A 26484-nucleotide genomic window follows, 5' to 3' on the forward strand; every position below is an offset into this window, starting at 1 on the left:
AGAAATTTGAATAATGTCACAGAGCTGAAATGAAATTTACAATATAGTCGGTGTTTGAGATTGCTGAGGATTTAACTGAGCATTTTAAGAACTTGGTCACTACTTACACTGACTTGTGTTCCACTCCAGGGACCCTACTCACTGCTTTAGTCAGGCACTACAATTTGACTTTGTCATGAGCATACATGGTGTCAAAGGCACAGATTTAACCAAAAAGAAAGAACACTCTGCAGAACATATACATGGAAGTAAAACATAGTGGAGAATGTGGCACTTCATACTAAAGTTGTTTAATTTCCACAATAAAAACAACCATTTCTGGAAATGAGCTACATCCATTATTGAATCATAACTGGTTATCAATCTCCACCACTAAATATTTGTAGGATGTGACTTCTACTGTATTGCCATTTCTTTATATATATATGGGAACTTTGTCTTTATTTTCATAAATTTAATTAACATCTCTTTAGTTTTGTTTTTGCATTTATTACAAGGACAATTTTAGAGCGCCATTTGGTAAAGTCTTATATCTTTATTAAAATACTGACTGGATGGACTGTCATCTTTTAAGAACCCCATCAGTGCTGTGCCATGTGCATATTTATAAAAGGTTCTGACTGGAGATGAAGCCCGGGACTCATTTGTATATAAATTGTTCAGTAGGGGGACATGACACAGCCTTGGGGCATTACAGTATTAATGTTTTATATGGTCTGATAAGGAGTTTACCCTAATCCTAAAAAATTATCCAGTAATAGATGTGGATAGTATTAAATACACTGCTAAAATCTAATAAACACAATCTTAACAAAGCTTTTTATTTGTTCCAGATGTTCAAAGACATGTATTGTTCCTACTAAATAATTTTTCACCCCTTTTTCTACATGAAAGGCAACCTGGTGCAGATTAAGATGGAGTTTAACCTTTGGAAGTAGGCACTTTAAAACAAGTCATTCAAAACATTTTTCTGAAATAAACTTTAACGCAACTCGGTGTGCAGATTGTTAATTTCTTTTAGTTTACTGTTCTTAGGCACCAGGATATTTACTGATCATTTCCAGAGGTATGGAGAGACTACCTTATCAAGAGACCATTGGAAGTTTTGAAAAAGCTGTACTAATTGATCAAATCAATCACATTGATTTGGCTCTAGAAACCATAGAAATCCTATATGAGGCTGATGCCAGAAAATGTGCGTGCCAGCATACAGAATTTTCCCACAGTGTATGTGTTTTTAGCAGATTAGTTGGGATTAGATTGTGAAATGATTTAAAATTTTTGAGTGATGCCAGATGCTGATTAGTGAGGTGCCTGGATATTTTATTTTCATGACTGGAAAGAAAACTTCAAAAATTTGGAACCAACTGAATATAACAGTGGGGAATTTCATAAGGCCTTGTATGGACAGGCAGGTGTAAGTTCATGTAGCCTTTTGTCAACAGTGTAATTCACATCAGCTTCAGAGGAAAATGAAAATGTTGAGTCTATTCCTTTGCTGCCTCCACCAATGTCAGAAAAAGTCTTTCATTCCCAAAAATTGAAAAATCTTTCTGATTTCTTTGTCTTGGCAGGAGTCTGATGCTAAGTGTGCATGTTTTTATGGGCTTCTGCTCAGGCAGGCCAGCATGATGTATTTAGGACTCTTCTGCCACTCTTTCATTATATTATCAAAATGAGGTTTCATACATGTGAATATTAAAATAAAATATTTTATTTTGAAAGGAGAGGGACATTCATACTAGAGAGAAGGGAAGAAAACATCATTACACTCTGCTGTTTTCATCTTTAGGCATACTGGCTTGGTGTTGGCAGTTACTATAGCAACTGCTCTGGTCTGAAAGCATTCTGTATTCCCACAATAGAGGTTGCAGCACTCCGAGTGTGTTCTGCAATTATTGCAATAAGACGTGCTGAATTGAAAAGCATTTTACTGTGAGCCTTTGAAATCTCCTTCGGTTTGAGGTTTTGCATTTGTTTTCCTCTATTTGCGAAAATAACCTTCACAGCTAGCGAACAGTGCCCCTGTGTGTCCCCACTGAGAAGAGAAGTATAGATTATTAGCTTATTTTCATGTCTTTCTTCTCAAAAGTCTTACAATATAGTTTGAACCTAGGAAATGGAAATAAATAAGTGACTTAATTGTGTAATGTTACACAGACTGGAAGACTGGCAGATAACCGGAGACTGAAACACATACCAAGTATATTCAGACAGTTTGGTCGGTTGTACTGGTTGTTATATTTATGTCTGCTGATTGAATGTGTTAATTAACTTCTGTCTAGGATGATGCTGTTATTTTGCACTTTATCTAATTCAGGTTGTTTCCTTTGCAAGTTTGCCATTCTAAATTATAAACATTTTCATTTTGGTGGTGAAAGGAAAAACAATGAGCAGTAATCTAGTTAAGTATTTATCTAAAACCGTGGCATATAAAAAAATAGTCCTTTTAAAATATGGCTTTGGACCTATATTTTTTTCTCCATTTAGTAAATGTTTTGCAATGGCAGACTAGTCTGAGTTCTCGTAAGTATTTTAAGCTGCTTGATGACAAAGCCCAACCCAATTCAAATTCATTTTAGATAATAGCTAACAAAAAACTACTTTACTAAAATCACTAGATAGTGACAAACCTACATTTACTATGGTGTGGTTATATTCCTCGCTTGATTTTGTTCATGACCTGTTGAATTAATAATACCTGGACTTATATGCCACCCTGTGATCCACTATTTTTGCATTATTTGTTTCGTTTGGTAGAGTTAAATGTTTATTGTAGTGCTTACTTTCAAAAACTCCACATAAAACATTGCTGACCAGTAATCGTTGTCAGTTGGAGATAAGCAGCAAAATTAAATCTAAATTTGATTCTCCATATATTGCATGTAACCAAGGAACACAAGTATATGGGAAAAATAAATCTGAAGATTATGGCTTGGTTGTAATCAGCCTTTAGTGGCCAGTTTTAGGATATTTAATGACAAGCTTGCATATCATTTGATGTAGCAATCAAAAGAGGGCTGTAAAATGCATGATGGCGCTTGAAATAAATGCAAGTGTAGCATTAAGCAAAAGCCTACTCAGAGCTTTGTGGACAGAGGAAGTATTGGGCAACAGCTGTTTACATATGAAAGTGATGAAAGAGCAGTCTTGACATATTTGCAGATCTCCATCAATTTGCTTTCTAAGTTTAGCATTGTTTGGCAGTGCATTTAAACACAGTACAGTGCCCTGAGACCCTTGAATTGAAATATTTTTAGGTTGTCTTACCAAAATAACATACTGCAGACACAAATAGGTCAAATACATGGGATGATAAGTGAATTAGAGCAATGTGCACAGTCAGGTAATATTAATAGCATTTTTAAGGACAGCCACATAATCATGCTGCTTAAATCTCTGGATATCCAGCTTCAAATGATAGAGGAAATCTTACTAAAACAAGAATTAATAAAAATCCTTGTACTGACATTTTTGTTTCAAAAGATCTTTTTATTTCCACAGATTTTTTTCTAATTAGTGCTAAAACAAGATTTCCTTCCCCAATTGCACTTTTTCTCCATAGTAATTATATTTAATAACAAATAACATTCTTACAATATTTAATCCATTTCAGGGTCATGGGAGACCAGAGCCAAGGCAGAAACCTGCCCCTGACAGAGCAGAAGTCAATTGCAGGGACCTACTGGCACACACCCTCGCTTACAATAAATCAGTACCAACATGGAATACCCAGTCAAGCTAATACTTATGTCTGTAAGCATGTTGGAGGAGGACTGGAATACTCTGAGAAAACTTCACACAGGCATAAGGAGACTCCAGACAAACAGCAACTGTTTGGAGTCTTTGTGAGAGTCCAGTGTAGCACGTTAGATTTGTGAAACAGCAGTGCTAACTACTGCACCAACTTTAATTTAATTAGAAAGTCTTTATTTATACAGCACACTTTACTACAGGCATGTGTACAATTACAATAAAATAGTACACAGTGTTGTGTTACACTTATGAATAGGTTTTGGTAATAATGCATGCTCATAAAAAGTGGAAGATAATATAATAATTAATTTACGGTATGCTCACGCAAAGAGAGGTCCATTTACTTTTTCTACATACAATGAAAGTTAAAATAATGTTTTATGGTGTCTTTTAGGTGAGTGCAATATTGTTAAAGATGATATCTCAATATTTACTTGGACTTTGATGATAACTATAATTAGACAATATTTTGCATCCTTTAAAAACATATTTGTAAAAGTCTTATTGATCTAGCTTTGTCTTGTTAACACTGGAATCCCTGAAGCCTTCGAAAAAAGTTGTAATCCCAGGCCACCTTAATTTCCTTCACACCTCTCCATCAGTGTCTTTATTTTGCAAATGTGTCATTCAGCACAAGCAGCCAGCTATGACCCACCCTGACGCAGCTGCAGTCTGCTTATCTGGGTGTGAGGTGCCTTGAATTGTATAGGGTACATAATATCTTGTTATTTGGAATACATACATTTTGTGTGTTCTGTGTCTACAACGATCTGGGTAAATGTTGGATGATAGGAAATGTGAGGCAAGAAATGTTGAACACAATACTAAAACAGATTTTTTTCATGTTATAGTAAAAATTAACATGTAAAGACTGAAGTCCAAATATTAAATAAACACTTTCACAAAAGGTGAAAACAAGTGTGCTCTTATTCAAGAATATAACCGAAGAAAAAATAAATTATTCAATATGCATGTTGCTGTCAGTATGTAAAAATGGAAGCCCATTTATCAAACGCATGAGTGGGTTAGAGGTGAGAATGACTACCTCTACATCAAGAGGTTGTGGGTTACTATTATACAGTATAATAAAAATGTACATTTGATTTGAGTATGTAACACCCGTTGTAAATTTTTGCTACTTGTAAAAGTTAGTGTTTTTTTTTTTTATTCAGTTTTATTCTCTCAGTCACATTCACCTGGTACAACAAACTTGCCTCTCCCTCTCTGAGTTGATGGCATTTATCTCCATTCTTTTCACAAGAGCAGCAGTGACTGCTGTGGTTGATGCCTGGTCAGAACTATTTGTTGTACCGGCAATCAAAGATATGATGCCCCGTGATAAGCACACTTGAGCTGGAAGAACTTCAGCTGCATTGGTGGGGGTGGGGTGGGATAGCAGGCTGATTGACACATTTGCAAAACAAAGACGCGAGAGAGGTGCAAAGGAATTTAAGGTGGCCCGGGATTACTTTTTTTGTTGGCTTCAGGGATTCTAGTGTTAAAAGAATATTAATTGTAGCTTACTAATGAGATTAATAGAAACAACACTAAAGGAAAACCGGTCTTATTTATTTACTTAAAACTGAAGTAAAATAACACAAAAACATTAACATCACCAGTCAAAGTATTACTGAGATCAAACAGTGCAAGTATGAGTAAACTATTTCAAAGTGGCCTACAGGATTTACACAAAAGACAGATAAAACTATTATAATGAGAACATTTTAAACAGACACTTTATTTACTTACTTATTTTGTAAGCAAAATATCAATCCAGAAGGAATTCAATACTAATTGTTATTGAACTACAGGGTGTAAACATTACAGTCTGGATAAACATAAAGTGATTTGCTGTAAAGTGAATTGTGCAACATACAAGCAAGAACAAAAATCTAACATACTGTACTATAGTGTAAAAATCCAAAGTTCTGTCAAGTACTGCACAGGAAAAAAAAACTATAGCATTTGTAGACAGCTTCTGTCATGTAGTGCCTAAAGATACAAAAAACCCAAACCTATAACATTTTTTTAACAAATTACTGACTTCAAGTTCTGTACAATATTACACAAAGTTATCAGAAAAAATAAAATTCTACTGAAGTTGTGTGACAGAAACACCAGTCTCTCCACAGTATCTGGCTTCAGAGCAGCACAGTTACATGTTACAACATTTCCTCCGATGCTGAAAGCCCTCTCAGAAGGGGTGCTGGAGGCAGGAATGCACAGGTACTTTTTTTTTGCATATTCCCCAATTGTACTTCTTGTGTTTTCCACCACTCAAGTAGATTTACACGCCTGTCCACCTCAGGTATTATCAAGTAGCTCTTGATCTCTGTTTCAGTGGCATTGTGCAGAGACTCACCTTCTCTGAATTCCTGTGTTTTTTTTTTTAAATAGTTGCCAAAAGACTTTTTTTTTTGTTTTTCTTTTTCACCCAACTGTGGTCGGTTTAAATGTCATCAGTTTGAATAGAATGGTTGGGATTTATGGGCAGGCATAGCATCTCAGTTCCGGTTCATCATTGCTTTAACATTGTTGTCATTATTATACAAACTTTATGCACGAGTCGGGATGTGGATCTGTGTGGGTATTTTAAATAATGAAAGGATAAAAAGTACTTTGGAATCAAGGACCCCCAACTAAGATGGCTTGAGAAATAAAACAGGCCTGATAGGCATATGCTTCATAATGAAATAAAAATAATGCGATTGAACAAATTACTTAATGGCATGTTTTTGATTATTTTTTGTGAAGTGAGTGACTTCAGCTTGCACACTGTTAAAACATCGATTAAAATATTATCGTAGAAGATACATATTACACACTCCTATTCTCTTATTCTTAGCTAATAGTACCCCACTATATTCAGATCATAGCTACTACCAAAAAGTTCAGAAAAATGAGCAAAACTACAGTCTGAGCCCCACCCGAAATTAGGCTCAAAGAAGATTTTGCATGACTTGACTTGAAAATCATCAGTACAGCACATTTGCTGTTGGTCCTATTCAATCCTTTGTTCCATTTTTTCTTAGCAGTGTTATTCCTTAGATGATTCATCCTTTCCCAATTTTTTTTTTTTACTTTGCTTAAGGGGATAACTTTTTATTCATTTTTCTTTTTATGCAAAAGAGAAGAAAAAAAAACTGCTTGCTTATTTTTTCATTTTGTTCGCATTGTAGACGCCCTGGCCTTTTTGTGCATATAGAATGCAGAATCTTTTGGTTTACATTAATGTGGTCCACATTCTGCACAATATTGACCTACTTTATAACTTAAGTATATTAAAGGGATTTAAAGGACGGTTTCCTCAAAAAATGTGATTACTCATTTCAGAAATGGCAATTTGCCAGACAGACATGTTAAATGGATATACTTAATTAAAACAGCAAGTTCCAAATCCCACCATTTTTGCAGTATGTGACTCTGAAACGAGTCATTTCCTACCTCTGAAATTACAAAAGTTTGTCAAATTCATATTCATGCTTTTGGCAGCAAGTATCACAAAGAGGCCAGTTGTTCTGCTTCTGCTGGGGTAAAATTAATAGATACTCCATCCAAAAAGATCATTTTTTTTAACTGTTACTTACCCTGTGGTGTTGTACTAATGGCAGAGAAAAAGTTTAATGTCCTGTTTTTTTATGAAGAACAGAGATAACAAAACTCCTAACACAACATTCTTCCATGGGGAACCAACACTGAAAAAACAACAATCTCAAAACATCCATGGAAAAAAATCTCAGTTTAGTTCTGCTGCATAATCCATACATGAGACATCCAGTTGTATGCAATGGCTAAAATATTCATAAATAAACCACTTTTGAAAAATCCTTTTGTGCACAGCTTGGGTGCTTGCTTAAGCAAGAATGATCTTTAGCACTGATGACCTGCCTGCCCTCCTCAGTCATTGGTCAGGAGTACTGCTTCCTTAACTGCCATGGTGCTTCTTGCCATTCCAACACTGCAGAGAGATGAACAGTTAGGAAAGAAAAGAGAGTGAAAACATTATCAGTTGGAAAGTATGCCTTGTATTTGTGCACATCCAATGTGTGACAACAAGCAGAACAGTGCAACTTTAGAAATTGCTGTTTGAAAAACCCAGAAATACGGTGGTGTGGCTTATTGAACATTGAATGAAAGCTTTTGAATTGAAGACCTGCCCCTGCCCTTATTCACAGCAATAAAGACTAAGCCACCGTGGTGTCCATATATGTACACATTTACATGCACACATGGCTAATGTGGTTGGAAATAACGTTTTGTTTTGTAAGGTGACCAGAAATAAATTGTTTGTTATTGAAGTGAATTGGTGCAGAGTGAAAGAGAAGGCCACACTGTCACATGCTGTTATACATGTTTTGCTTTAAATGTAGCAAATGTTATTCAGCAGCTTGACTATAATTAGTTTATGAAATTGAAAAAAGAAAAAAAATTCTGCTAAGTACCTGCAAGTCCAATGTTTTATTTTGTTGTATTGTAAAGCATCCTGGAGAGGTGCAAGGTGTATTCACCAGCCTGAAAATTCCTGTCAGTAATGGAACTTTCAGTTATAGGGCCCTGTACTTCAGAATAATCTGCTAACAAATATGAGGAAAATTTCAGGTTTGCAGAGTTTTACACCACAGCTGGAGAAACCATTTTTACTACCAATTATAATAATAATAATTCTTCCTACTATACATGCAGGTATTGCAATGCATGATGCATTATTGCCTTTGACATGTTCGTTTTTAAATGTAGTTCATCATTATATGCAATTGGCCATCATGTTTATTGGATTTTTGCTCTTTTTTTCATTAATCACTGTTGTTGCATTAACAAACACAGTGGCTGTGAAAACTTACTGCTAAGTGAATCGATCAGTTCACCTCACGTTACATGTCAGGCAGTATTATAGCCTCTTGTACATTTGGATGGTTATCTCAATATATGGTTAGAATGCCCAGAGAGGCGATGAATGTTGAGCTGCCATTAGAACGTTTTCTTTATTCAAAATCTGTGGGTCCTCAAGGACAACCTCATACATACGGTTTACACTTGAAATTCTAATTTGCTGTTGTAATGGGGTTGATGCAGTAACAGCTGAACTTCTGGAAACCATACAAGGAAGTTAGCAGTAGCCCATAGTAATAGAACAGATAAGAAGTAAAAAATTGCAAAGGAGAACAGAATTGTTATTTTTCATTTTTTGATTTTTTTTTTTTATTAAATGGCACAATAATATATTCATAGGAATGCTTGACACTTTACAAGTACTGATACATGCACCAGTATACAACAGCTAATCGCATTTTTTTTTATTACATTTGGAGCACACAATTTGAATGCGAAGCTTTGTGGGTTAGAGTTCAGTTATCTGGCTACTGCAAACATGACACATTTTTTCTTCAATTTTATAATTATTGTGCTATCTGTCTGCGTGTGTCTGCTATTTGGATGGAGCATTTTGATTGAAATGGTGACTGCTGTTGGGAAAAAACTGTCATTCAGATGACTTGATCTTCTGTTATCACCTGCCATGTTTTTCTAGTAGCACTGGCAGAAACAGGTTGCTCTGCTCTACACAGGGATGAACAAGCATACCTTATGAATGTTTTATTTGAAACATGGGAAAGAAAGATTGTTTATACATTAAGTCCAGTTTGTTTAATTTCATCTGTGCTGTGCACAGCATGGGTTGTCCAGACTCAGCATATATTAATGTTTTCGCTCATGACTTACATAAAGGATATTAACACAAGCATGACAAATGCAACTTAAGTAAAGCATGTTCTGTCAAGACAGAGGGAAGACATTACCAATTGATGACATGGCATCTGCCTTTGAATTTAGATTATGTGTCTACATAATCACCTCACCCTTTAATAAACCTTACACAAAGGTGCTGTAGCATGAAGTGGGAAATGCTAAAAATCAGGTGCTTGGCAAACTTGGCAAAGCCAGCTCATTTACTTTAGACTGGATGCTGCGTTTTTCATGAAAAGCCACGAGCACTTGCATTAGAGTTCATTGTTCTGTAGCAACATCACTAGACTGAAGCCTTCATAGAAGTAAGTCTGATGACAAAAATATTTAGTTAGGAGTAGGGTTATGGTGTACTAAGGAATAGCTGATCACAGAGCCGTTCATTTATTTAAGTAAGCATTGATGTTTTTAATTAATTGTAGTTGACACCTTTTGGTGACGGAATGATATTGAAAATATAAAAAATAAAGCGCCATTGTAGTCTGTGAAGTACACTTCATCAAGTAGACTAAAGAATATGGAATAGAGAGCAGAAAATTGAATAGTGTGTAGCATATCACGAGTACCAACATAAAGAGGACAGCTGAGTAATTGAGCTACCAGGGTAAGGTTTAGCCATGTTCACAAGTATACTTGCCTGATTGGGCATATTCTTCTTACCTCTCATTTTGCTCAGATTCTTTTTATGATAATCTGTGCCCTTTTGTTTGATTTGGCAGCATGGTATGCTGAGCCACAGTGAGATATGTCAGCACTGTTGGCTCAAGATTGTATTTCTGTTTAAGCAGTGATAACTGCTGCTTTCATCTTCGTAGTTAATACATCTCCACTGTTATATATTTCATTTGGTTATGCCGATACATATGTTTTGAGCACAGAGATGGCCAAATGATGCTGTGCATTTGAAAGCGATAGTTGCAATGCTGGAGTACATCATTTTCACCTGTCTCTAATGAGCTTATTACAGAGCGTTAATCAGTTAAACAATGCCTCCAAGGTCTTCATTGCAGCCCCTGGTGTGCCAAACGTAAAGAATTGTTCCACGTGATCTCCTAATCACTGTATAATGCCTTTAATTAAAGACAGTTTACAATGAAAATCAAGGTACTTATTTTTTAAGTAACAGTCTCTTAGTTGTCAACATTAATTCCTATTCTTAGGCTGCCACTTTCCTCTTGGGTAAGGAGCTCCCTTTGTAGTGGGGAGAACATTAGACACTGGGCGAAGGGGTTGTTGCAGGAAGGATTTGCAGAGCATGTAAACCTTCATAGTGTCTTTGAATGCTTATTGCAACCTTCCTGTGAGCCATGTAGGCTGCAAGACTAAGACTGAGAGGCAGAGATGATTACAAAAGAATTTGTCAGTAATAGAAACCACTAAACCTAATCAATAATAATAACAGATGAGGAACAAGAAATTCCTTGGAACCAAATCTTATATTTCCATGCTTAATTTTTCTGATCTGTTTGATGTTTTTTTTTAAATTTTAGGCTAAGGAGGATGCTGATACTAATCAAACTGCTTCTGAAATGCAAAGAACATTTAGAATTTTGAACCTTCCAATTATAAATGACAGATAGTAGGGTAAGGCCAATGTACTGTGTTGTGGAGGTGTTATAGGTTATAGGTGTGAAAATAAGCCTATTTTACTTTTCTGTAAAAAAAAGAAACTACAAATTAAGAGAAAAAATACAATGCTTTAGAATAATGAAGTCTAGTGCAGAAAAGGACTTGCTTATAATTTGATTTCCCCATTCTGTACTGAAAAACTTTTCTAGTTTTGCTTTTATTGAGCAAATGTTATGAAGAGTGCATCATGACCTATTTATATTTAATTTTGGATCAGGGCTCTTTTCTGTTTTAATAGCTTTCAAGTCTCTCATTGTTACCGTTGCATAAAGTGTCTTGCAGAGCCGCTCAGTCTGGGGCTCTTGACCTTTCTTTAGACTTGATCTGAGTGTTCTGCTACTCTTTGACCACAGCCTGTCATTAAATCAAGCACAGGCCACAGGCTCAATGGTGCAAAAATAGGAGAGTGCACTTATTATTAATACAAGGCAGTGGAGGTGCAGTGTGAAATAAGGAAAAAATTGCAGAAATGATATCATCCTGATTTGATGCTAGACGGCTGTAATTTAAGCCATGAAAGCTGATTTGGCCCCCTGCAGTTGAGCGTCACTGTGCCTCTGTACTCTTGAGAGTCAATTTTTTCCTTGCTTGTTAGCTCTACTCGCGTCATTGGAGACTGCTTTCTAAAGCAATTTAGCCTGCCAGGAAAATGAGCTTTGTTTAGCAAGCCAATGGCTCCCAGAAGAAGTTGTCGCATCCTCTTTGGAAACTAGAAATGGAATCACATTAATTCTTCAAATAATTGTTTCATCTTTAACTATGTAAGTTTCAGTAGTCCGGAAATGGTAGTCTTGTGCACTTTGAGACAAGGGAGTACAGGCAAATTTAATGTAAAGCTTTTTATGTTCTTTCTTAGGAATTGAATAGTGCAGTTGTGGCACAGTTTAAAGACTATGCTTGCTTCAGTTTTTTGGAAACGGGTCAGACAGCTCGATTGGGGTCAATCAGTTTCTGAATCAGCATTGATTATATAGTGCGGTGGACGGCCGGGACACCCCTTCAGTATATGTTCTGGGGGAGCAAGCATGGGCTACCCAATACCTCTCTCGGGACGCTAGATGGCAACCCCCCTGGGTTGCAGTGGTGCCTTGGACTCCTGCAGGGCTTCATGGGAGTTGGAGTTTGGTGCAGCACTGTTAGGAGCTGCTGGGCCCTTATGGGCAGTGTTTTCACCACACCCGGAAGTGCAGCTGGAAATGGGCAATCAAGCACCTGGAGCACTTCCGGGTGCCTTATACATGGAGCCTGCAGCCACCACTTGGGAGCCAGAGGCGGGAGGAGGGAGACAAAGCTTGACGGAGAGGAGTGGTGGAGAAAGAGAATTGAGTTAGGTGCTGTGTTTGTGGGACTGTGTTGTGCCTGTGGGGATGGGGAAGGCATTGCCCACAAGCGAAGAAATTGAAATAAAACATGTCTTTGTTTAATCAGTGTGCCTCCCGTGTCTGTCTGTGTCGGGGCAGGCGCCAATATAGCACCTTTTGTTACAATAGCCATTCTCTTTTTTTAATGCAATCTGAGTTGACATAGGGCACAGATCACCAGTAGATCATTTGAAGAGGCTGCTTCCACGAGTTTGAGACTTTAATGAAGTTGAAAAAAAAACAATTAAAAGCCAGAAGTGGTGATCAAGTAGAGAAGTATTGCTTTGTGGCTGAAGCTTTGGATTGTAAACCATAAGTTGGCTGGTTATGTTCCTGCCACTGACTCGTACTGTGATCCTGAGCAGTAATTTAACTTGTAGGAGCGCTAACATCTCTACAGTAATGAGCATGCAGAGTTCATGGGGATAGTGTTCACTGCTAAAAGGAGTCGTCTGAAATCTAGTCATGAGCAGACTAGAAATGTTTTGATATTTTTTTAAAAGCAGACAGATCTTTTGTTTCCTTAACAATCTGATCACAATGCACTCTCAAAGCTGCCCACCAATATAGAAACAAGGAGTAATCCGGAAAAGAAGCCATCATCTAAAATGACTGAAAATAAGAACATGATGTCACAAGCAAAACTTCTGGCAGGAGCTGTGAAACGCAGAAGGTGAGGTTCTTCACTGCTGGTTTAGGTCTTGGGGATGTGAAGATGTTTAACTTGACCTTGAAAATAAAAAGGGAACTTTCACAGGCAACTGTGTGGTCTTACTGAATGATAGCCATGAGGGATTTAATAACAGCAGATCCCAAGTGTGGTGTGTTATTGAAAGTCATCAATGTTGTACAGAGAGAAAAGGGGGGAGGGGGGGTTGGCGCGCCCACAGGAATCCTATGGCATCTTTAACCTCTTTTCCTTTCTTGTTCTGACACCCACACAGTGACATTTGATGTTTGCAGTGCTGGTCAGCTTTTTCATTGTAGTGTATTACTGTAGTATAATGACCGCCACCCTTTATAAGAATAACAGCCTAGAAATCTCTACGTCACAGAGAATATTGTTGCTGGACACATGAACTGTCATCCCCCATCTCCATCATTTTTTTTATTTTTCCCCTCTTTTTCAGTTGTTTGATATTTAAGAAATGCTGTGTAAAATTGTCACTCAGTGGCATTTGACTCATCCAGAATCCTTAACATCCAAATGTAGCTCAAATGTAACTCATAAAGTTAAAAGCTTGAGAAGTGTGATTATTCAGTTATGCTGGAATTAACAAAGGAAGATGCATTCTTCTGAAGAGGCAGGTTGTTTTGTAAAGGAAATGATACACATGGCAGGAATGTGTGGAAGTTATGAATGTACGTCATTCTTGGGGAGCTGCATAATTTAGTGGCATGTGGACTTGCACTGTGATCATGTGGCCCCACTTAGCTTATAGCCACAACTCATCATCCATTACCAGGCCTGTAGTGGTGCCACTGTGTTTTAAGATAAAATAACTGGCTGGGTTAAAAGTAGTCTATTAAGTTCGAAATTTATTATGCAACAGTTTACAACTTTTTGCCATGACTTACAGAGCAATGTTTCTTAGCGAAGAAGGATTTATAACCCGGTTTACATTTACTGCTCTTCCCTTCTTTTCTCAAAATGGCTGACTTTATCCACTCTACTTTAGATAGATAGATAGATAGATAGATAGATAGATAGATAGATAGATAGATAGATAGATAGATAGATAGATAGATAGATAGATACTTTATTAATCCCAATGGGAAATTCACATTCTTCAGCAGCAGCATACTGATACAATAAATAATATTAAATTAAAGAATGATAATAATACAGGTGAAAAAAACAGACAATAACTATGTATAATGTTAAATATTAACGTTTACCCCCCCTGGTGGAATTAAAGAGTCGCATAGTTTGGGGGAGGAACGATCTCCTCAATCTGTCTGTGGAGCAGGACAGTTTAGGGGCTTTTGATGATTTTATTTTGGGGTATGTGATGTTAAATTGATTTCAGCCAAACTAAGGTTAAGCATCTTTATAATCTTTGGGTTTCAACTTCGAATGCCTTTTTTAAGTCTTTTGTGAGGAAAACAGATACAGGGATTGCACAACATGTGCAAGAGCCATTTGCTAGCTATTTAGGTTATGTTAAGTTGATAGAAGTATTTTCTTAGTTATGTTAAACATTCTTATTATAAATCCCACAAGCTGAATTGAATTGGTATGTTCTAACTGTTTCTTGTCCCCCTGACTACAGATTAGTCTCAGTTAGTCACCTGCCTTGCCGTAAGTAAGGCATGATGGGCACACAGTTTCAAACCGTGCCTTGACATGCTTAGTTGTATGTAATATAACTTGCCATATTGAACATTCAGTGCTGAACGTATAGAACATACTGAAAGTGAAGTAAGGCACAGAGAAATAACTGATCTTTTTTGTATAGAAAACAACTGAAGTTTAACAAGAAAGGTTAAGTTTAAACAAGAAACATTTTTTTCCTTTATTGCCTTTTATTATGCATGTGTAACAACTTCTCTCTATTCTTGTGTGAACTGTTACTAAACCTTTTTAAAAATGAACTTTTTTGGACTGAGAAGTTTCCTTTTATACATGCTTGATCATGCATGTGCTCTTTGATACTTTAAGTGTGAATAGCACAGGACAGGGCTGCACATAACGCACAATTTAGATAAATCATGTACAGAGATAGAGGTTAGGAGCATGCGCTGATACAGTGCATTGCCGCAGCCACCACATGACAAACCCACTCAGGGTCCAGCCATGTGACAGGTGACACCTCAGCACCACACTAGTTCAGATGGACTGGAACAGTGTGAGGTTTTTTATGGTGGCTGGAGTGACAATTCTGCCACCAACCCCCAAGTTTTTCCTTGCAGGTTGGAGGGTCTACATGCAGGGATGGATGCAGATTAACGTCACACCCAGGACGGAGCAATAGCAGGTTAAGGGCCTTGCTCAAGGGCCCAACAGAGTCAGTCCCTTTTGGCATTTATGGGATTCGAACTAGCAACCTTCCGTTCGCCAGTGCAGATCCCTAGCCTCAGAGCCACCACTCCGCCAAATCATGTATGAAAAGAAAATAAATCTTGTGCTTATTACAGTATATCAGGAGAAGTGAACTGAAAAGCGAAACCAGTCCTACAGTGAGCATCATGGTGTACTGATGCCATAAGAAAGGAGTTAGTCAGTAAAACATGCCCGAAAACAATCGCTCTTTTGTATACTTTTTTTATACTTTTCATTCGGAGTATGTGCTTACTTGTCAGAAAGCTGTTTCTTTCCTTTATATATCCAGTTCATTCCGTAATTGACAATTTTATCAAAATATTAACCTCCATTAAAAACATGTTACTCATCTTACTGTAGCTGCTGCAGTGTAGGTCAGATGACATTAGCAAAGATTAGCCAAGGAGGTGTAAGTGGCTGTAAGATGACCAGTGTGTTCAGGGAACTGGAGAACCAATTCATGTCTAGAGGTCTGTATCTGCATTTGAAATTAGAATTAACAGGGATTTAAGGACACTAGCAAGGCATGGAGAAGGGAGCAGAGCTAACATACAGTAGATAATTTAGTTTTGTACCTAGGCAGTATTTCAGATAGAGGGTGCCTTTTACATTTGTTTTTCTTCAGCCACTATTCATTTGCAGCATACTTGTGCATATTTTGTACTCAATAAAAGGTCAATACAATTAAAGGTCAAATTAGTCAGAGTTACATTCATTGATAAAGTAATATGTTTGTTGTAAGGAACCCAGGTTATCCCACAGTCCAAAGCAGATAATAAATAAAGAAATAAGTGCTGAAAACCTGTTTTTTAAATGGTATCATCTGCAAGCATTCTAAGAAGGACAATTTCAAATCTACCTTTCAACTAAGAGGTAGCTCTATGACAGTCGAGTCACAAAGCTGCAAATGTTAATATTCAATATTCAGGGCATGGTTACCAAAGTGTGAGTAACAATCTGAAACAATTTCTGGTATGCTATATAGAAGTAAACACCTAGCAGCAAGTAGTAGATTCACAATGTGACATAACCTCAGATCTTCTTTTAAAAGTAAAGCAATGTTTGTGTTTGCTGATTCACGCCTCAGCCCCAGAGATAAATGCTACTTTGGAAATTAATGAATTGAAAGATAGTCTATCACCACTTGTTTAAACAAAGAAAGGCTTATCTTATTTTTTATTAAAAAATGACTTAATTTTTTTTACATGTTCTTCAGATTAAATTGAATTAGTCAGTAAAGAAACACAAAAAGCAATACTATTGATCACATGTTTTTCCAGGCTGCTACTACCTGCAGCTGAACGATGTGATACACTTTCAGCACAACGTGAAGCACTGAAACCTTAATCCCTCTGGCCATAGAGGACTGCTGGCCATGTTCAGAATACGTGGAAACATACGACACAGTGTTTGATTTAGTCCCTCAGGGATAACGCATATCTTTGCCTCATCTTTCCATAGCACTTTGATCTAGAATTCCAGTTCTTCGTTTAGTGAATGTTAGTCTTGTCCTGATGTTCTTTCTGGGCAGCAAAGGGTCCCTCCCGGCACACTTTCCATGCAGATCTCATTTCTGCAGTCTCTTTTTAACACTAGAATTACCAGAGTCTACAAAAAAACTCGTAGATCCGGCCCACCTTAAAACCGTTCTCGGCACTCTTTTGTCTTCTAAATGTGCCGATTAAGACGAGCAGCTAGCAGCTGGCTATTCCATCCCCCACCGCCGCAGAACGTTCACTAAGTTTTCCCAGCTCATGCCTTGTTTGATTATCTGGGAGTGATTGAAGTGCTGGAGTTTTACAGTGGAAATAATAGATCGCTATTTGGAACACACGCAGTTCATGTGTGTTCCGTTTCTACAGTAATCTGTGTAAACACATTTTTAAAACAGAAACGTTTTTCATATTTTAGTAGTAAATGACAAAATGTAGGCATAAACTATGTAATGTATGAAGCCTGAAGTCCAAAGATCAAGTAAACACTTTCACAGAAGGTTCAAAGATGATTCAACAGCTTCCGTGGCGTAGCAGTAAGATTTGTTGACTTGTAATCAAGAGTCCCCGGTTCGATCTCCACTCACTCCTATATTTGCCATTTTCAGTAGTGAGCTGCTCTTTTTGTTAATATTATACAGTACACACATACATTTGGTTTGCATCTGTAACACACGGTGTGCATTTATAGGACTTGTAAAAGTTAACGTTTTTTTTACTTTTATTCTCTCTAAATCACGATCACGATACATACTACCGCCCCCCCACCCAGGGATCTGACGCGGTTATTTTTTATTTGAAACGGAATAACTGGAGATGTGAGTGGTGTTTTGAGGCAATGGAACTGGACATTCTCTCATCTGGAGGGTTAAAAGCTGACACACGAACGCTGGCGAATCTGCCTTCTTCGTATCTCACCGTCACTTGATTTTTTTTTATTCAGTTTTATTGAGTGTTCCTGCTCATGCTGACTTAGTGTGCACCTTATGGTGTATGATGTCAAAAAAAAACAAAACACAGACATAGGTATATATGATATTTGGAATTATTCGTTTTATGACCTGTATAGTACATTTTGGAAAACATTGTGGCACGGATGCAACATTATTCATATTCATTCGCATAACGTCTTGCGGTTTGTAATCAGTGACTGCGTGTTTTTTTCCCCGATCTTGCCAGTCCCCACATGTTGATGTATGCTGTTTCTTTTGTACTCCAGGACATGCAGAGGATAGAATAGTACAGAGCAGTAAGTTCAGCGCTATATGCAATCATCAGATTCAAACGTCAACTGTTCACACACACGCAAGGATGGTCTTTCCTACATTTACAACGTGTGTACCTGTTACAATGTACACGCTTCTCTCTATGCTGTGGTTCCTATTACACACCTGAAAAAAAGAGACAATATATGTGAAAACATCATCGCACTAATGCAATATTATTTGAAAACGAACAGTGTCGGATCGGGTGTGGGTTTATGTTGGCGCTATTACTGAAAGAAAAAAAAGATGAATATGTGCGTTGATCCCGCAGCACTGAATAAGCTCACGCGCTCTAACATTCACCCCCCTGTACTTGCGCTGTTTCTTAGAGTCTGTCTGTCATCTCCTTGTGTTTAACAAGCACTATGTTGTAGGTGGTGCCCTCCATGGTGTGATACCCCCTTATATTCACTTTGGAGACGTGGCTGTGGCAGTTGAAATGATTTGCTTGAAGATCACACAGTAAATGATCAGTGATGGACTCCACAACCTTATTGTTTTCCTTGGATACATAGCATAGCAAGCATAGTAAATCAGCGCAGCACAAAAAGCACAAAGTCAATTCATACGACCCAAAATTTTAAGAAGTAAAAATTGTGCCTTAAGTCTTGACTGCAGCTATCTAAGGCTTTTCTATTAATAGAGTCTCTAGGCCCAGCTACCTCTATGCTGATAGTACTTTACATTGTTATCCAGTTGTTTGGCAAAGCATACTTTCCTGCTCTCATTCTCAGCTTCTAATGAACAGACGTGAAATTTTGTATTCTCCATCCATCTCTTTTTAGATCCACTTAACACTAGAATTACCAGAGCCTACGAAAAAACTCGTAGATCCGTCCCACCTTAAATCGCTTCTTAAAACCGTTCTCACCTCTCCACCAGCGCCTTTTGTCATCTAAATGTGCTGTGTAGTAAAGGCGCTATATATGCGCCTGACCCGGCACAGAAGGACACAGAGGCACATATAAAACAAGGACTTTTATTTTTGTTCTTCACCCGTGGGCACATGTCTTCCCCGTGACCCACCAGCAATACACAGTCCCAAAAGCACTCTTTTCCACACCACAATCTTTTCTTTTTCTCCCACCACTCCTCCGCAAGCGTAGTCCTCCTCCTCCCGACCCTGGCTTCCTGAGTGGTGGTGGCTGGTCCTTTTTATACCCCACCCAGAAGCGTTCCAGGTGCTTGAACACCTGGTCCTAATTGCATTTCCGGGTGGGGCTGAAGATTCGACCAGCCGGGCTGCAGACTCCATGCAGCTCCCCCTAGCGGCCATCCGAGCCCCCAACCAGGCTGTGGAGGACTCCATCTCCCATGGAGCCATGCGCCAGTTTGGGGAATCATCATCCGCCAGGGAGGCTGCCACCAAGCGTCCCGGGGGAGGTATTGAAGTGTCCATGGCTGCTCCCCTGGAACAGATGCAGCAGGGGCGTCCCTGCCGAGCATGGGACCCGGCTGTCCTTCACAGCTGATATACACAAGCTGCAAGCAGCCGGCTGTTCTATCCTCCCACTGACTTAGAATGTGCACAAACTTCTCCCAGCTCATGCCTTGATTGATTATCTGGGAGTGAAGTGGAGTTTTAGAGTGGAAATAGTAGATTGTTATTTGGAACACACACATTTCATATGTGTTGCATTTCTACAGTAATCTGTGTAAACACATTTTTAAAACAGAAACGTTTTTCATATTCTAGTAGTAAATGACAAAATGTAGGCATAAACTATATAATGTATGAAGCCTGAAGTCCAAATATCAAAGAAACACTTTCACAAAAGGTACAAATATAACAGAACAAGTGCGATTTTATTCAAAAATATAACTGCAGAAAAAAAAAAGCCGCCTTAGCACGCGACATTGACACGTTTACTACAACTGTTTCTGTGGTGTTATGGTGTCAGCAGCTGACTGGTAATCAAAAGGTCATGAGTTCGATCCCGCATGACTCCGTTTTGAGAACTGCTCTTATTCTTACTATTTTAGAATAAAAACATACATTTCATTTCAGTCAGTAACAGCTGGTATAATTTATGATACTTGTAAAGGTTAGCTTTGTTTTTTTTTTTTAATTCACTTTTCATTCTCTCAGTCGCGTTCAGGATCCTCAACCCACCCACCCCCACCTGACACTCCTATTTTCACATAAAGACGCGCTATAGCTCTGCATGCACTTTTCGTGGCATTACACGTGTATTTTTTGAGCATGCCCGTGTCGCTCAAACACAGGAACATATGTTGGTGTACAAGTATAACAAAACAAGTGCACTTTTATTCAAGACTATAACCGAAGAAAAAAGAAAGCAAGTTACAGTAGGCGGTTGATACGACAGCTTGCGTGGTGCAATGTTAAGAACTGCTGATTTCCGATCCGTGCTATATAAAATCATCACATTCAAATATTAACAGTTCCCTCACACCCAAGGTCCGCCATTCCTACATTTACGACATGTGTACTTGTTGCAGTGCACACACCTCTCTGTGCTATGGTTCCTATTACACTGAATGAGCACCTGACACTGTACTTTCTTCCCTACATAAATAACATTCGAGCTATAGCGCTTCTCCAAATAAATAACATTTGAGCTATAGCGTGTCTTTATGTGAAAACAGCAGTGTCAGATGGGGGGAGTTTGGGGGATCGTGAACGCGACTGAGAGAATGAAACTGAATTTAAAAAGAAAAAGCTAACTTTTACAATTATCATACATTTACTCCAAGTAGAGACAGAGGATGATCAGGGGGCCAGAGTGGACAAGGTCATGGTGGGCAGTTTAGCCAAGACTTACACCTTACTATTTTTAGAAGATGCCCGGGGATTTTTTGTGTCCACAGACATTTTGGACCAATGTTTTTTGTCTCATCTGGAGTACAAAAGAAACAGCATACAGCAACATGTGGGGACTGGCAAGATCGGGGAAAAAAACACGCAGTCACTGATTACAAACCGCAAGACGTTATGCGAATGAATATGAATAATGTTGCATCCGTGCCACAATGTTTTCCGAAACGTACTATACAGGTCATAAAACGAATAATTCCAAATATCATATATACCTACGTCTGTTATTTTTTTTTTTGACATCATACACCATAAGGTGCACACTAAGTCAGCATGAGCAGGAACACTCAATAAAACTGAATAAAAAAAAATCAAGTGACGGTGAGATACGAAGAAGGCAGATTCGCCAGCGTTTGTGTGTCAGCTTTTAACCCTCCAGATGAGGGTTGGCTGGGATTGGCTCCAGCAGACCCCCGTGACCCTGTGTTCGGATTCAGTGGGTTGGAAAATGGATGGATGGATGGATGGATGATAAAACAGTATCCATAGAACATAAAAAGGGTGCATTCATTTTTGATTTCTGTACCACTGCTTTCTGAAGAGAGATTAGACTCAGGCAGTCATGCTGAGCTTGCTTCTCAGAACTATAAAACTGCAGTCTCTGATGGTCTGGGCTGTAACTCCAATACAGTGTCTGCTAGTAATTTTGAGGGCTGGATATTTGGATGGCACCATTTCTTTTACAGTACAGTTCCCCCATCACTGCACTGGGGTGTTGGGATTCACACACAGACCACAGGGGAAGGTTAGGCGCCAACACCTCTTTCATTAGCAAGCCAAGCTTTTCCTAGAAGGTCTCCTATCCAAGTACTGGCAAGGCCCACAAATGCTTAGCTTCAGGGGGATAGCCTGCTCATGTGCAGATGGTATGGCTGCTGGATGGCTGCTAAGTTAAGTTGATACACAGTTAGAAAACTGACAGATGGATAAAAAACATGGAGGTCAGAGCTTCTTCATTGGTTTCCAAGAGAATTAACTTTCTTTTCTTTTTTTTTTTAAAGCTTGGACAACTCAGAAAGTGTAAAAAAACAGAAAGTAGAGAAAGAGGAAGACAGAAGACATGAAGGTAAAGTATTTTTAAAGAAAGCCGCCTATTTCCTGGTGTCCCCTACTGCCCTGTAGTTTACAGATGTGTTGTGGTCCTGTGGTCTGGCGCTTCATTGGGAGCTTTGGTTGTCATCTGCTTTTTTTTTTTGCGTATTTAGTTGAAAGGCTCTCTATAGTGGAGTCAAAACAGATTTCACATTTTTATTTCACTTGTGGAGACCAGCCTCGACACAGACAGGCAGACACGAATGGTTCAAAACACCACCACACATTTATTTACAATATTTACAATAAATAATGTCCCGCACACAACCCAGCGCTCCTTCACCACACACCCTCAGTCCAGGCCTCTCAAAATCCTCTTCGCCGCCTTCACTCCTCTCCTCCAAGCTTCGTCCTCTTCCACCCGACTCCAGCTGACGACTGGAGGGCGGCGGCCCCTTTTCTGTTCACCCGGACTTGTTGCAGGTGCCCTCTGATGAGCTTCCTGCGGCACTTCCTGGTGTGGCGGAAGTGCTGACGTCCAGGGCTTCATAGTCTTCAGGGCACTCCCTGGCGGTGGTTACGGGCCCCTATAGGCTTGAGCTTCCATGCTCAATTCCCGTGGCCCCCACACAAACCAGGGCGGCTGCCCTCTTGTGCTCCAGGGGAGGCATAGTCCCTCTCCTGTTCCTTCTTGGCCTCCCGCCACACACTACATTTACATTACAAGCTGTAGTGCTTGCCCAAACTAGCTTGCATGTTACTATTGTGTGGTTTCTTCACCTCCCTGCTTCTCCAGAGAGAGGCCTGACATGTTGAGTGAAGATCACACACAGAGGTTAGTGGTGAGACCACGACATGACCATCTCATCCAACAGCTCATATGTGTAGAGACTGCCTGGTCAGCCGGGGGGGTCACCACCCATCAGTGCTGAAGTATAAGCTGCCTGACAGCCTTGTATATCCGTTTTAGGATTTCAGATTAAGTGTTTGAATTGGTGTGAAAAAATACCAACAGGGCTGCAAGTGGAACTTCCTTCTCTACCTCTGATGTTTTACAAATAGTGTGAAAAAACACCAGCAGTCAATAATGGACTATTTTCATTTCTTTTGTAGCGCTTTACACAGACAATGGGGAACCACTCAAACCTTCATCAATGTGCAGCATCCACCTGATGTGATGGCAGCCATTCTTGTGCCACTGCACTCACCATTAGCTGTTGGGTGGTGAAAGGGGGACAGAGTGAGGTGATTAGTGGGCCAGTAAGACCAGGCTATGGTGGGCAATTTAGGCAGGGCATTGTACAGGACTCTTTCTTAACCACAGAGTGAAGACCTTGGTTTTACATGTCATCAGAAGAATGCCACCAGTTTTAACAGCACAATGTCACTGCGCTGGGGCACTGGCACTCGCACACAGACTGCTGTGTAGCGCCCTTTGCTGCTCTCAGCAACTCCTCTTCCAGTAGAAAGCCAAGTGTTCCTGGTTGGTCTCCCATCCAAGTGCTGGCCAGGCCCAAGCATGCTGTCCTGAGGTATGGGTGAGGTGGTATGGCTGCTGGCACCTAAGCAGGTCACCCCTAAATAATGAAGCGTTGGGAGACCTGGCCTGGCATTGTGGATTTCCATCATGTCCTTTGCTTCTTCATCCAGTCCACGTTTTTTTGTTTTGTTTCCATAAACTTGCTGTGTGTTGAAGCTGGTTCTGCAAGTTTCCTGTGCTTTCTTATCTCTCTCCTCTCCCTTTTCCCACAGCAGAGGCCGACTGCCATGGAGAAGCAACTCAGCCTAGTGGGCTTTCCATGGCAGTTCTCCGGCCATCAGCAGCTGTGTGTGTGGGCATCCTGCCGGGCCTAGGGGCCTACTCTGGCAGCAGCGACTCGGACTCCAGCAGCGACAGTGAAGGTATTGATAGCGTTGCAGGAAAGCTGGTCTCTGCCGTCCTGCGCTCAAACCGTGATTTGGAGACCCTCTGAGGGGAACTCTTAGTTTTGTTCATTCCTTGCTGCATGAGACACAATTCATTGTGTGCGGAGACTTTTCTAACACTTCCCACTTCCCCCCTGTCTTCCATTCACACAGTTTGACCTTTGACCCTTCTACATGAATGGAAGATTTCCTGACACTTTTACAGAGCTAACTTGGCCGAAGGATGTTTAGGTCTGCCGAGGACATGCCAGAGCCGAAGATACTAAATTTCACATCTTTAATAATTTAGACAGTTCCAGTTGCTTGGTGATTTTGCTAAACTCCATTGTCCGTGGAGTAGGATGAGAGAAAAACATTTCTGAAAATGTCTGTAAAGTGAGATTTTGAAATAAACCTTTCACCTAATGCTTTGTGTTTTGCTATTCTTTCATTTTTATGCCCTTTTCCTAGTAAGCGTAACAACAAAGGAATTTACAGAAAACTGTGCAAGAGCGCAATCCGACAACGTGCTGCATGTCGTCAGCCCAGACGGCAAAAGGAGCAAAGTGGGTCTTGGGAGGTGCAGAGGTGAGACTTCTTACACTGGACAACACGCTTTTTCAAAGGTTTTGCTTCCTGAAACATTTTTGGTGATTATGAAACACAACTTCATGCACTTAGACAGAGTAAAGGAACAGGCAAGCGTTAAGTTACACATTTAAATGTGCATTATTGGTAATGGAGTAGAGTACAGTATGAATGTTGCCAAACTGTACCATTACAGCCTAAACAGAAGTCCATCTTGCGTCCATAGGTAACTTATCTTCACTCTGACTTGGCCTGTGAATGGAGTCTTCAAACAGGCCACATGCTTGTCTCAGTGTGGCTGCCGAGTTGTCGTCATCTTGGAAAAAATAACAAGAGTGGTGGTCGTCTCTTCGTGGCCAAGTGGTGAGCGAGAGAGATATAAAGGCAAGGTGACCAACTTTATACCGTTCTTATCACAAATCAGGAAGCAATGGGGTGTCATGGCACACAATAGCCTCCGGTTCAAAACCAATCATAAACGGCCATACTTTAGGCCAATAGAATTGGTTAACCTGCCCCTTCCTGGGCCAGTGAAAGCGCTCGGGTACAACCTGACCCTCAGTGGCTTTGTTTAGTTGTTGCCATAAATTTCACATCCTGAGTCAGTCCTAAAGACTTCAGCGAGGGGCAGAGAATTCCAAGTATGAATGCAGAAAATGAATCTTTGGTGACACGTTGCACTTCATGGCTTGTATGCTTGAAGCATGTTGTCAACCAGATGGACGTAGTTTGGTGCTCTGTAATTGCCAAGAAAATGAGAACATTCGAAATTCTGTGATGATTACGGGCCATTCAGCCCAATCAGCTTGTCCGTGCAATTCACAGATTGTCTAAAACAACGTTAAGTCGAGATCTGAAGATCCCTAAAGTCCTGCTGTGCATCACTCCACTTGATAGCAGTCTAGATGAAAACAGGCCATTCAGCTCAACAAAGCTCGCCCGTCCTGTCCATGTTATTCTTAACGTAGTCCATGTGTCTCCAGTTCCTTATGTGAAGAAACACTGTATAACGTTTGTGTGAAATCTGCCTTTAACAATTTTCCAACTGTGTCCCTGTGTGCTTGTTGCAGAATTTATTTTAGAGTGACAGCCCGATTGTGTTTATAATTTCAAAGCCCCCAATCGTGTCCCCTCTTGGTCTGTTCTTCTCAGCTCAACAACATCCCTGAAAGCCTTCCCTGCGATTCCCACCGGCCCACTAGCAGATCTTCACACCGCTTGTCATCAGTGGCGTGTCTGATTAGTGGACAGAATGTGTGATGTTACTCGTAGTGACATCTGCCTCAAATATCAAAATCCTTCATCATCGTTGCTTATCACTTTCATGAGATTTTTCATCAGTCCAGGTTTTACATGAAGAGGGGGCACACTTGTCTGCCAGCTCTTTTGAATTTACTGAGACCCTTCAGCACGGCTGTCCCATCAAACTCCTTGGTATATCTGAGCTGCACTCCCAGTAGCACTGACACTACGTTTAGATCTCCACAGATGTGTCAGTTGTAGTTGTTGGACTGCGTACTTATAATACGAGAGGAAATCACAAAAAATAGGCGATTACCACAAAACAGGACATGGCAGGTCAGCAGGCGAAAATCCATAAGGTATACCCAGAGGTGTTTAGGAAGCAAAAATCTTCATTGTCCAGTGTGATTAGCCACAGGTACCAAAATGAGTCGCTGACCAGCTGGTGGTCTCTCCTTGGTGCAGGTTACTTGAATGTTTAAAGTGAGGCTTTCATGCTGATGGCACCACAAAGAGCCACTCTGAAGACCCCATGGATGATTTGGTTTTTGTCCAGTATGGGCTCTTCAAGCAGCTCTCTCAGCTGGCA

At 39.7% G+C, this 26484-nt stretch overlaps 1 protein-coding gene across 1 annotated transcript in view; it reads left to right on the top strand.

The window, feature by feature from the left end:
* The window catches only part of psme3ip1 (proteasome activator subunit 3 interacting protein 1), a 136609-nt gene extending 112118 nt beyond the window's left edge, over nt 1-24491 (top strand). Inside the window, exons 6-8 of the mRNA XM_028809362.1 lie at nt 13028-13161; nt 22130-22194; nt 23913-24491. Coding sequence (XP_028665195.1) covers nt 13028-13161; nt 22130-22194; nt 23913-24133 — 420 coding nt within the window. The 3' untranslated portion in view covers nt 24134-24491. The remainder of the gene's footprint in view (nt 1-13027; nt 13162-22129; nt 22195-23912) is intronic.
* Nucleotides 24492-26484: the final 1993 nt, after the last annotated feature.

The sequence above is a fragment of the Erpetoichthys calabaricus genome, chromosome 9 (genome assembly GCF_900747795.2).
Source record: "Erpetoichthys calabaricus chromosome 9, fErpCal1.3, whole genome shotgun sequence".
Lineage (NCBI taxonomy): Eukaryota > Metazoa > Chordata > Cladistia > Polypteriformes > Polypteridae > Erpetoichthys > Erpetoichthys calabaricus.